The following is a 12,724-nucleotide window of genomic DNA, read 5'->3' as shown; positions in this document are numbered from 1 at the left end:
GAGGGATCAGTGAGCAAAGAGCCCAAGTGGGCAGGAGTCTGTACGCAGCACAGGGACAGACAGTTTGCCGGAGTACTGGTTAATTTGTCAGATGATGAAAAGCCTTTGCTGTGCTGAAAAAGCTTTAAGAATCAGGGTTCATTTATTTTAATTAGAGTGGTGCCTGTGAAAGCCTGGAGGAAGCTGGAGCATGCTAATTGTTTTTACTTTGCTTGCTGATAAGAGGCTTTGCAAATTTAAAGTAAAGCAAGAAAAGTAAGCCTGTCGCTATAATGATGAAACACATAGCTTGGTACTGTAGTTTAAGATTTTGTTTTTAATGAGGCTGTCCATCTGGACAATAACAGTTTATGTCGAAGTTGTCAATGTCCTTGTTTTGTTTTCTGAAGTAACACAGGTTCTCATAGGACTGTATTCTGAATGGCTGAATGAAATCTTTTGGGTTATGGCTTTAAATTCTGCTCTTGGATTTCATGTTTTTTTTCTTTGTTTTGTTCTTGGCTACTTATCTGAACATGTGCAACTACTTTGTGCAACACACAGCTCAAGGAACAACCAAAAGCAAAACTGGTAAAATTTAGTTTGTATGGAACATTGTATTGTATTAAAGCAATGCAATTAAAGCATTTTAAAATTAAGAAATATAAATAAAATACCTTTTGCTGAATCTTCTCATTGTGGCTGAATTACTGTTTTTTTTTTTTTACCATAGGAACAATGCTGCAGATTTAGAGATGATACAAATGCACTGATTCAGTACTTCACCACATTTTTCTTGGAATAGGGTCACGTAGCAGAAGGTAGTCTACAAATCGCACAAATTAACTTTGTATGGCTGCCTAATGGTTTCCCAGTACAACCATTTTCTGAAAATTGTGGTAGATGGCAGCAATGGTTATATCTCTCATGTGCATAATTTCATACTGGAAAACTGGAATTTATAGGCTCCACAGGCTATCAATTCTAATAGATGTATTGAAAAGAAGTGACAAATATGATGTGAGTTAGAGTTTTATTCAAGCATGTGATATGATGATCTATGCAAATTCTTTCAGGTACATACTTTGCACTGCATTAAAAAAAGCAAAAATGGAAAATAACTGGAAATGTCAGTTATTTCACTGATGCACAAATCAGAAAAAATGTTATTTGCCATCCTGAACTGTTGGTTGGTTATTATAAGACATTGCTGTGTTCGATTTATACAATATAAGCTCAAAACCTGTAGTCAGACAGCTGTAGCATCTACCTCTAATATCCCTTTCTATGATGTCTGTTTTTAAGCTAAAGCAACTGATTTCTAAGGGCTGGTGAGATCCTTTATCAAAGTGTTTGTTTTGTATACCCAGCAGAGTGTGTGTTGCCATAGATACCCAGAGGCATTGCAAGGACTGTCTGATCACGAGCTTGCACCCTGTGTGTATAACTGCTGACATTACATAACTGCTGTAGAAATGCATACATTAATGTATTCTTGTAATACCAATGTCAGTAGTTAAGTACTGATTTGTGGGTTTTTTTTAACAGAAGATTGCTGGCTCATGGGAATGGAAGTTGGCTTTAGTGAGCTCCTGGTTATGGGCCATCACAAACAACATATATTATGCAATGAGGTATTTGCCCTGACAATAGTCTATTTAGCAAGAAGTATCACATAGGTAGGCAGCCATGTCCAGCTGCATAGATGTTGAATAGGCACTCAGATTTTATAGTGGCATGTACACTACATTTGGGACTGGAAATGGAATCTTGATATCTGTTTTGGTAGCTAACCCTAATTCTGCAGGAAATATAGTTAAAAGAATAGAAATGAAATTGGTGTAATATTGAAACTGTGAAATGCATTAGAATATTATGCTCAGTTGTGGCAGCCATGTTATAGAAAATATATGATAAACTCTCTAATTTTTAATCTTGAACAGAGAAGTTTATTAAGAGAGTTGACTCAAGTATTGGAAAAAGTCATCCCAATCCCAAAAGAATAAACAATGAACCATGAACCAGAGGACATGGGGAAATCACAGGGAAGAGTATTCGAACAGAGGACAGGAGGCCCTGCTTTTCCCAGAGTAGTGGGAGTCTGGAACAGGCAGCCTATCCATGTCATTCAAATCGATACCCTGCTTTCTTTTAGAAAATCTCTGGATGCTCCATACAGGAACTGAGTACAAAGATCAGGCGAAAAGCTCTTGGCAATTCAGTAGCTAGTAGAACTGATGGGTTGCAAACAAGTTGAGCAGTGTTTTGAAAGACAAAGAAAAATGTAAATATAACATTCTGTTGATTTCCGTTTCTCCTTCATTACAACAGATCTTAACAATTGAGCTTTTCCATTGTAACGAAACAATTGTTTTTCGCAGGAAAATCAGCTTTTGTTTTCCATTTGTTTCTATAGTGTCTGACAGGGAAATAGTCTACAGTATACCCTCACACACTAGCAGTAAACTGCTCTATTTTGTATTTACAGCAGAATTGTAAGATCATTATCTGCACTGACCTTCTTTATCTTGGAACTTCATAAACAGCTGTGCAGGATCATAAAAAGTGTCATTTTATTATATTTCTGCACTAATTGCTGAATGCTGAATGTTCTTAAATTAACATTTAGCAAGTATTATTAAATTAGTGCTCATCAGACTTTTTGAAACCAGTTTTACCTTTGTTTGCAAGAAAGAAAAAGTCAGTGAATTGAAAACACAAAAACATCCACTAAAACACAAGAAGCTTATTTAATTATTCAGTATATTGTAATGCCTCCAATACAATAAGTACTGATTGATTATTTTTTTCTGAACACTTATCTTTCCGCACTGTACTGTGCGTGTCTGCTTTACATCTGGGACAGATCTTCACTGTGAAAATGAATGAATGCTACACAATCAATTTTGCCCTTTCCGACTGGAGAAAAAAAAAACTATTTCCTAGCTCATCAGTGTCTCTTTTCAAGGTTCTGGACGCTTGACTTACAGACCCTGATGGTATGGACAAGTTGCATTGTATGATTCCATAGGAAATGCCTTTGGAATGATGCAGCTTTTACTAGACAGAGCCTGGAATATTCCTGTGGAGCTCACAGCTGTGAAAGCAAAAAGTCCTGTGTTCCACATGGGGTGTTTGTACTGCAGGGTGACTGATGAGTGAGCTGAGACAGTAGAAGAGGAAAACATTCCCTGTCCTGCATATTTTACTTATTTCCCTTCTGCTTGGATTTATGGAATGGGATAAGCACTAAAAAAGACCTAATCCAGATTTTTTGTTAAATTGATAGGCTAATCTCAAATAAGGAAATACTTGTTCTGATATTTTATACTCATAGATTAAAAGCAAACTTTTTGGTATTGCTGTTAGATTGGTGCTGGGTTAAACTAAAATATCACTGCTCCGTGTTGCCTGGGGCCATTAGTAATTAGAATAGAGATCAGGCACCTTAGTGTCATGTCTACCAGGATTAAATGACATTAGAATATACTGCTGTCATTTCCCTTTCCTGAACAATGATTGCAATAAGGGCACAAACACCTGTGAGTATATAAATAAAAAGGGGATTCAGAATTAAGAGCTTCACTCTGCTCACTTCCCAGCAAAACAATCGAATAAACAGTTTACCTGCTGGGGAGTCAAGGATGAAAATGATTACATTCTAAAAAAATTAAATCTAAAATCATATTTTTGTATAGTCTAGACTATTTAAGGACAGATTTCAGGAACCTGTGTATCAGAAATTATTTCAAATTGCCTAGTCATAGTCCAGAAATAGCTCGTCTAGTCAGCCAGCACTTGACAGCCAGTGGCTTTATTTTACCAGTACAGAGTCAAGACTGGTGATCCTCTCTGGAACTCCTCTCAGTGCAGGTGATTAGTGGAGACTCTTAGTACAAAACAGCGGGGTCTAAAGGGAGTGAATGGTTATGAATTATTCTTAATAAAATATGAATTATTCTAATAAAATAAAAATAAATTTATTTATGAAATTTATTAAATAAAATACAAATAAATGTTTAACACATAAGTTAAAGTTTAAGATGAAGCCTTTGTGTATATGATGATACAGGAGACCATCCAGGCAGTTGCTGAGAAGCAATAAGCAGAGGTTAATGATACAGCCTGGAAGATTATGGTGAGGAACAGTCTTAAATATGCGTCTTGATCATTGTGTTACACAAGACTCCTCACAAGACTACTGTAGAGAAATTAAATTTAGTTTTGTGATGTGGCTTTGTTTTCTTACTTTCCATGAAAAACTAAGTCCGTGTTTATAGCCGGATGAAAACGCAATTTAACTCCATTAATTAAGAGCAGAAAGGAAATTTTCTCATTACTCAGTAAAGTACTGCACAGATTTCTCTTTTAAGTGGCAGTTTCTGTTTAAAGTTAAGGTCTTTTTTCTGGGTAAGGTTTCTGTTTGCTGCAGAGAATGTGAAGGACGAGCCTCAGTTTGTTTATACAGGTGCTGCTGTCCATGTGCCAGGAAGAGAAAGGGATATCCAAGACACAGCAGACTCGTCCAGCTCAGCTTCTTTATTCCCTGCTGAGCAGGAAAGGCCAGGCATGGTTTCAGGGGCTAAACACTTTTATCAGAGCTGAAAACGTGGCTTTGGCCTGAGCAGCTCCCTACCTGGATGACTTCATGACTTGGCTTGCTCCTCTGAAAAGAACCAGAGGCCTGTGACTAACCAACTGACTGACATCATTTTTAGATAGGTCTGTGGGTACAAGCAATGTGTTCGTGCTTTAAAATCAGTCTGCATTCAGATCCCTGTGTGCTGTCGAGCACCCCAGACGAGGAATGGCCAAAGTAGCAAAATTAGCCTCTGAAAGCCCGAAAGAGTCATATAGTTTTAATTTAAAAAATGTCTCGTACTTTGAGAGAGAGCCTCAGAAGGAAGGAAGTATCTGCTACAGCTGTAACAGAGGACTCTGTGCCAGCTCTTCAATTTGAACTGACAGAGCAGCAAGGTCTGTTACACTTGAGGGCTGCAAACCTTGACACAGCATTGGAGATTTCATTACAGTCCACTTGAACACCACCCTAGCTCCCCTCTAGTTGCTGTTATGTACATCAAGTACATAACAAGCTGCTTCAGCATGCGTAGGCTGCAAAGGAACAGGTAACGGGTTTATTCAATGCCGAAAAGAAAAGAAAAGAAACACAATGTTTTGGCTGTGGAGCCTTCTTCAGGTGTGAGGCCTTATGTACATCATTCCTGCAACCAGACCCAGCATAATAAGGATACCACTAGACTGATAAACTGTAATCAGGGTTAAACCAGTTTGTAGCAACTGAATATTTTGACTACCAGTTCATTTATGGGGCTAAAATCCCCTACAATAAAATAATATATAATAATATAACCTCATACTAAAATAATTATAACATCATATTTTATGTAAAGTTATTAAATGTTGCCATTTTGTATAAACATATGCCTGCAATTGCTATAGTTGAGTTCTGAGTGCTTAATTTCACTAATACTGTATGTTTATGAGAGGAACAATTAGTTTGAGTGAAGACAATTCATACAAAGTGAGTGTAGCCAGAAGCATAAAAGTAATGACAGCACAGAGTTGAAATACAAGTGCAAAATTGCATAAGAGGGAGAAAGAGAGGTTTAGAAACACAGTGTAATGTGTGAGGACATATTAATTTAACACCATCATTTCATATGACTGTGATGATGTAGCAATTTGGTATATTAGAACAATTATCCAAAATGAAATTTTACTGTTTGAGGCAATGAAAAAGAATCCCATTCGACTGGGAATGCGTGACTCACCTGCACCACCATACTTACTTCACACTCTGGGTTTTCTGGGAATTGCTGAAGCACCGTGCTGAGGTCCTGTGAGCCTGGTGAGTTCGGGGCTGCGGTGCACCTCCAAGTGAACCCAACTGATCTTGCATTCATTTCTGAAGTAGCCACTCCAGGCATGTTTTTTTATGAAGCTTCTTTGCGCTCTGCTTTTGCATTTGAGCCGGCCTTACAGGGTGAACCGTCCCTGTGTTTCAGACTGAAGCCGTAGGAAGTGCTCTGAAGGAGCTGGGCCTGAACGTGGTGGAGATGGTGGAAGAGACTGCCACGCTGGATGGGGGAGACGTGCTGTTCACAGGTGTGTGGAGTGTGGAAAGATCACACTGGAGTGTTTTTTTTCTGATGATTTATTGGTTTTACATAGTATATAGAATGTTATGATATTAAATAAGATAAGTGATGGAGATGATTAACTTCTGCTTACGTTTGCAGACTATATTCCATTCAACACTAATGTTCACAATTCCGCAGAACACTCGAGTAGCAACAACAGTAGCAATCAACAATAAAGATTAATTCCACTCTGAAATGATTCTGAAGAAACATAAGTGATTGATCAGTCTTATTTAGGTAGGTGAAGAGGACTGAAGAATACACCCACATAAGCTTTAAAGAGGTCGAATGTTGTTTTTCTTTCTTTACATTTCAGTGTGGTATTCATCTCAGTTTGTTATTGTGAAGATACATACTGACATAGCTCTCCACTCAAAACACTGTAGAAACCCCACTTTCCTTTCAGTCACCCAGAAAGCATGTCCACAAGGACTTACTTGTCACACTGAGCAGACTGGAGACTCAAAAGCCTACTGTACCTTGAAAAGTACATGTTCTCTACAGATTATTATACAGCAAATGACTGAGTGTCTACGTAGTCTTTTGGTATTGCTAAATCTCGAAATTACAGCAGATGGTTTATTTTCAGTTTTGTGTTTAATTCTAGCTACACTGCTCTATGGACATCTTTATAAGGCAGTTGAACAAAATGAGTGCAGAAGTGATCCAGAAACTTTGTTAAAAGGAAATGTATTTCTCCAAACCTTTTCAATAGTTCTTTGTTGAACAATCAGAAAATGGCTATTAACTTTGATATACATATTAAGAAAAGTTTTTTTAGGCTTCTGAACATTTCATAATAGTTGTATTGTGAATTTAAACCTATTGTGCACTTAAGTATTCTTCTAGACTTTGCAGTGCTGTCTGCTGTAATGAGTTGCACATGGCAGTGTTTGGCACATAGCAAGAGAGCTAACATGTTGCCTCCAGGGCTCAGTTTGCAGATGTCTAATTTGTAATACCGCAGCGCTGGACGAGCACACCTTCAGGGTGAAGCGACTCGGTCTGTGGTGGTTTGGGGCAGATCACCTGGTGCTCTTTTTCCATTTTTCCAGGTAGAGAGTTCTTTGTGGGCTTATCAAGGAGAACAAACCAGCGAGGAGCAGAAATCCTAGCAGATACATTCAAGGTCAGTGAAAAGTTCTGAATGGTTACATAACCCTGATCCACCAAAAAATCTAACATGAAGTTAACATCAGTTCCTAACCGAACAAATACTTACACACAACTTACAAAAATTAAACATAAGCAGTATTCCATAACGTTGCTGTTGGAATCTACGCTGACTTGAGTGGATTGGTTTTGTTTTCCAGGCTACATTTTCTGTCATTCCACCACCTCCAACCTGTATGCTGCACACACTGATTCCACGCCAGGGGTTCTGAATTAGCCCGATTTTCCTGAACTTGTATTTGTGGTCCTTAAGATCTTTCTTAAATTTCTGTGCTACAGCACAGCCTTGATTCTTTCTGCTAGTCTTGGAACTCAGACTTGCACAGAACGAAGGAAGCAAGAATCCTCCTTCGCATGACTTCCCTATCATGTGTATATTATCAGTGCACCACGAGCCCTGCCTGCAGCTGAAAGAAGGTCAGAGAGTGTGGTGTAGTCTAAACACTGACACAGTATCTAAATATCTCTTACACATTTTGTTCCTTTCTCAGTTTCTTCAGTATCCCCTTCCTTTGTACTGTAATTTGTTTGTGTTATTATTCTAAAATGTTTTTTGTTACCATCAGCATATTTTTACAGAATGTGATTGATAGCTCAGGCTAAACTGACTTTGTGTGGTCTATAAAACACACTTTGCCATGAATAGATTAACAGGATGAAAGGATAATGCTAAAAAAGATGACATGGACATCGCTACCAGCCAGCTGATTGCTTGCATAGTTTTCTGGCACCAATGACAGTGACATTTTATCAGTTCGACTGATATAAAGGGAGACATATCTTTGCTATTAGACGTACAAAATATCCTTATAGCCTTCTACTTGGGTACCTGGCAGATAAGAAATAGAAATGATGTAATTTGAAAGAACAGTTGGTGCCCATTTTGAATCTATGATGAAGAAGACATGGGGATACGAAAAAGTTCAAAGCAAAATGGAAGCACATGTAAACATGCATAAATTATATAATTACTAAGAAGACATTTCAGTTTGTGGTGTCCTCCTTTGATCCATTGCAGGACTATGCTGTTTCCATGGTCCCTGTGCTTCACAACCTGCACCTGAAGAGTTTCTGCAGCATGGCGGGCCCCGGCCTCATTGCTATCGGCTCTAGCGAACCTGCACAGAAAGCCCTGAAGGTACTGCATTCTGGTTGGCTGTGATGACCACACGGAATTCAGGAATTTGTCCCGCATTTTCTTCCACTTACTCAGCAACACATTGGCGCTGTTTATGAGCAAAGAATAATACAAATGTCAACATTTTAAACATTTTTTACAACCTTTTAGGTTTAGCTTTTTTGTAGTTCATTTTTTTTTGTCAATTGAAGTTCACATGATGGATTATAAATTCTGGGCTTATTCGGGCTGCTTGCTTGATGGCTTTTCTCAAAAAGCTTTTTTAATTCAGCATTTCCCAACTCCCAACTTTTTTTCTAAAATCCAGTAAATTCCAATTGTTCTTTCCAGAATTTTAGTTACCTTTTGAAAACGGTGTTTGGGTCTTCCTTTAGAGGAAAACTAGATGTCTTTGTTCTGTGGTGTAGGGCTGGATTATTATAAGGAGTTAATTTCTTCCTGAGTGGCATCACTTTGTTTCTGCATACCCGTGTGGCAAGAGTCTACCCTTTCTGCTGTCTCTAGGAACCTGCCACCTTGCTGTCCTGGAACACTTCAACTGTGTTCTAGTAGTAAATCAACCACAGACGTTTAGACCCGCATCAAGGTTATTGCTGGCAGGATAACTCCTGAAAGATTAGTACTTATAAGAGTAGTACTATGAGAGTAGTACTTATTGAAATCTTTGTGCCAATGCACAAAAGAAAATTGTGTCTCATATAACATTATATGGTCCATTTTTCAGCACCCTCCTAACACTATAGTGCTGAGCCTTAAAGTAATTAAGGAATTAGTCTGGCTGTTTTCCTTCTTATATTTTCATTTTTATATTTTGGAGATAATTCTCCCTGCATTTTATAAATGGGAGGATCCATAAGGTTATTTTTGCTCACTCTCCAAGAAGGTTAACACAGATTTTACTAGAAACATTTCTTTTCTGAATCCTATTTATTTTATTGAACTAGTGTTATAATAAACTGGTCAACTTTACACATTATATCAAACAGGGAATTTTATGTTCCCTAGTGGAAATATTGGTTGTTCAACCCCAATGGTTAGGCATGAACCGGAGCTGTACAAATGTACAAATGCAGCTCACTTCTATTTTGCTAAAGACATATGCACATAACATACACAAAAACAGGTTATAACAGCTAAAGAGTTTGGTTTGTGACCTTTCTTCTGTTCTTATCCTCCTTTCCTTTTTATAAAGGAAATGTAAGGACATCAGTACAGATAACTTGTTGTTGGATTGGAATAGCTATTACTTAAGTTAGCAGTCATGGCTGACACCCTTGCATTTTGTACTATTTAAGAATAATTTTAACAGTGAGCTACTTTTACCAGCAGAAAACAAGATCGCAGTATCTGGTCTTTGAGCTCAAGTCTGTCAGTTCGTTTTGACGTGGGGGTTGAGTGCTTGCTGTGCTCATTACAGCTCAGTTCTGAACAGACACTGTGCATTCTCCCAGGGAGCCACCTGCTGAATGGTTTCAGAGCTTGTGCCGCATGTGCTGACTACAGGAAAGAATGAGGTGTGTCTAAAATTGGATTAAATTAGAACAGAAGCAGGCCATGTTTTTAGGAACTGGCTGAAGTACACAAAGTTTGTTAAGAGTTTTCACATTTTCTATTGGTAGGCAGTTGGGATCATGAATCTATGTAAGAGTGTCACTGCTAGCTTACTGCCTTGTCCAGGTACTGTACATGAAAGGAGTCAAAACCTTATCTACTCTTTTTACTCAGCACATACTCGTATATGTGCCTGAGAGAGCTGGCGGCACCCACAGCATCACAACTAGCTTCCTGACTCATGAAATCATTTTGAATCTCATGTCCTCCCTAACCTCATTTCTTATTTTTTGGTTATTTTTCTAGTCTTTAAAGATCATAAGCTTGGTTCTAACACAAGGTTTCAGCTCAGACAAGATTCAGCAAGCTAGAAAATAGATAAGGGTTGTAAAAAACAGCAAAAGTTCATTCTTGGGAGTTTTTTAACATACAGCTCAAGTGGAATGCACATGTAGCTTGATTTTGGAATGTTGTTTTTACCTTCACAGGTACTCGAGGCAGCATTCTAATTCTAATCATAGTCATGGAAAATGAGCTGAGCAGTGCCAAATCCGGAAAACAGACCTTTTTTTCTCAACACTGACGCAGGTTCATCTGGCCCTGCTCCAGAATCCTAGCAGCTGTGTGATTCCGGCATCATGTGAAATACCGTATATGTGAGCGCATTCTGAAGTCTGAGCTGAGCATGAACATACACCATCAAACATTACAGAAAGCTAAAAAGATTTTTTATTTTCAAAGTCATTCAAACAATGTAGTGAAAGCATGTATCTCAGCCATTAACCTTTAATGGATCCTCTTATTAGAGTTCATTCAGGCCTAAAATAAAACAACAATCCAAGACAATCAATGTCTAAAAAAATAAAACTACGTTTATTTAAAGGGTACATATACTGTATATGTAGAAATAAACATATTGACATTCCATGTGTTTGAAAGTGGCCATGTATCAGATGCAGGATATGTGTGAGTAATACCCTAAATTCACCAGGTATTTGTCCAATACAGTTTCTTTCCTCTTATCCTTCCACATGCATACAGTGGAGGCAGGAGATGTGCCCATTGGTCAACTAGCTGATATAACTGTGTACCTGCTGAACTTAATCAGCTTCTGAGCCTCTGAGCTCTGAGGACATCTTGAGCATTTCTCACCAGATCCTGCTTGGACCAGATTACACAGTGGCTTAGGCAGTGTAGGCAGGGGTCCAGATTTATTTTAATATCTCTGTAAAGGCGTGTGGTAATACCTTAATTCCACGGATTCTAGTGCAGTAATGTCAACTGAATAGGACTGGGATTCAGACCTCTAATAACCCAAACTAATCAAACTCTAATAACCAGAACTGGACTTTACTTGATGCAGAGTGCTATGCTTTAGTTCTGAAAGAGATCAATGATGAAAGGACAGACAGCTGATAGTGCCTACAGATAAAATAACCCTTACTGTGAGACATTTGGAGGAAAAGAATTTAAAAAATGAATACATTTCATCCATTTTAAGCTTTACCACTTTATCAGCCGTTAAAAGTTTGTTTATAAGTCTGAGAAGAATCATGAAGTAAGTGTATCTCTCTGCTCCTTATTTTGCTCAAAGTTATGTATACTTGTTCTCACTCAGATGTTCATCTGCATTATAAGGCTTTTGTCTTCTGATAGAAAATCTAATAATCTGTTATTATGTATGAATCCAAAGTCTACTTACTATTCAGATAAAGGGTGGTGGGTGCCTGCTTTTCTCTGCATCAGGAGAAATCCATGCATACAACACCTAGCCTATAGCTGCAGCTGCATAATTAACCCTTCATCTTCTGCTTGCACTGGCAGCTGGGATGAAGTTTTATAATTTTATAAAGGGCATTAACATTTTCAGCAACTGATGATTATTATTTTTTTTTGCTTTTTGCAAACTTCCTGCTTTCTTGCACGTCTGGTGAATCTACTTTGAAACCATGTGGGGTATTTGAAGATGTATCATTTTACCAACATAAATGCTGTATTTCTAAGATGTTGGTAGTGTAGCAGTTAATAATGGCAAACCTCAGTACATCTTTTGTATTATATTACAGTGAATATTTCATAATCTCATTGCACATCAGGTACAGATCTCATTTTTCTGTGCCACAAGTGTACTTTTCATTTGCGAGTGTGGCTGAGCAGGTAAGAGTCTTTCTGAATATCTTTTCCTTGAAATGTAAACTGGCATGTTCTGTTCTTTCAGAAGTTTTCTTTCTATTATCTTTAACAATAGTGTTCATTGACAGAACACTGGCTTCTTACAAGGAAAACAACAGATAAAAACCTCAAAAAAGAGAATCATGCAGCACAAATTCATTCATCACCACTACTGTAAAAACAATGAGTCTCTATAAATTACTGAAGAAATCTCTATAATGGTAATTGTTTTTATTTTTTCTCCATCTGTTCTTACACAATGCAGACTAAGACTGATTAAGAAATTAAGTGGCCATAGATTTAAAAGGGAGCTGTGTAATATGCTAGTATTAATAACCACTGCTCTCTTTGCAACACATTGTCAGTTATCAGAAAGCTTCCCCTAAGTTCCAGCAACCTTTTATATCACAGCCTTCCACAGAACTGATGAGCGCTGCCCAAGATGAGCCTTGAGGCACCAAAGATGGCTCTTCTGTAGAAGTTTTAATCCAGTGTTGAGTGCTGGGATTTTGAGTCTGCAGTGCCGTTCATTTTGTCTTTGGTCTCT

The 12,724-nt window shown here is 38.0% G+C and overlaps 1 protein-coding gene across 2 annotated transcripts in view; it reads left to right on the top strand.

The window, feature by feature from the left end:
* The window catches only part of ddah1 (dimethylarginine dimethylaminohydrolase 1), a 75,567-nt gene that overhangs the window by 48,641 nt on the left and 14,202 nt on the right, over positions 1–12,724 (top strand). For both annotated transcript variants that reach the window (XM_015355359.2, XM_006634715.3), the window contains exons 2-4: positions 6,009–6,108; positions 7,199–7,272; positions 8,335–8,454. In XM_015355359.2, coding sequence (XP_015210845.1) covers positions 6,009–6,108; positions 7,199–7,272; positions 8,335–8,454 — 294 coding nt within the window. The remainder of the gene's footprint in view (positions 1–6,008; positions 6,109–7,198; positions 7,273–8,334; positions 8,455–12,724) is intronic.

The sequence above is a fragment of the Lepisosteus oculatus genome, chromosome 9, assembly GCF_040954835.1.
Source record: "Lepisosteus oculatus isolate fLepOcu1 chromosome 9, fLepOcu1.hap2, whole genome shotgun sequence".
NCBI classification, from domain to species: Eukaryota; Metazoa; Chordata; class Actinopteri; order Semionotiformes; family Lepisosteidae; genus Lepisosteus; species Lepisosteus oculatus.
This window is presented reverse-complemented; position numbering and strand designations above follow the sequence as displayed.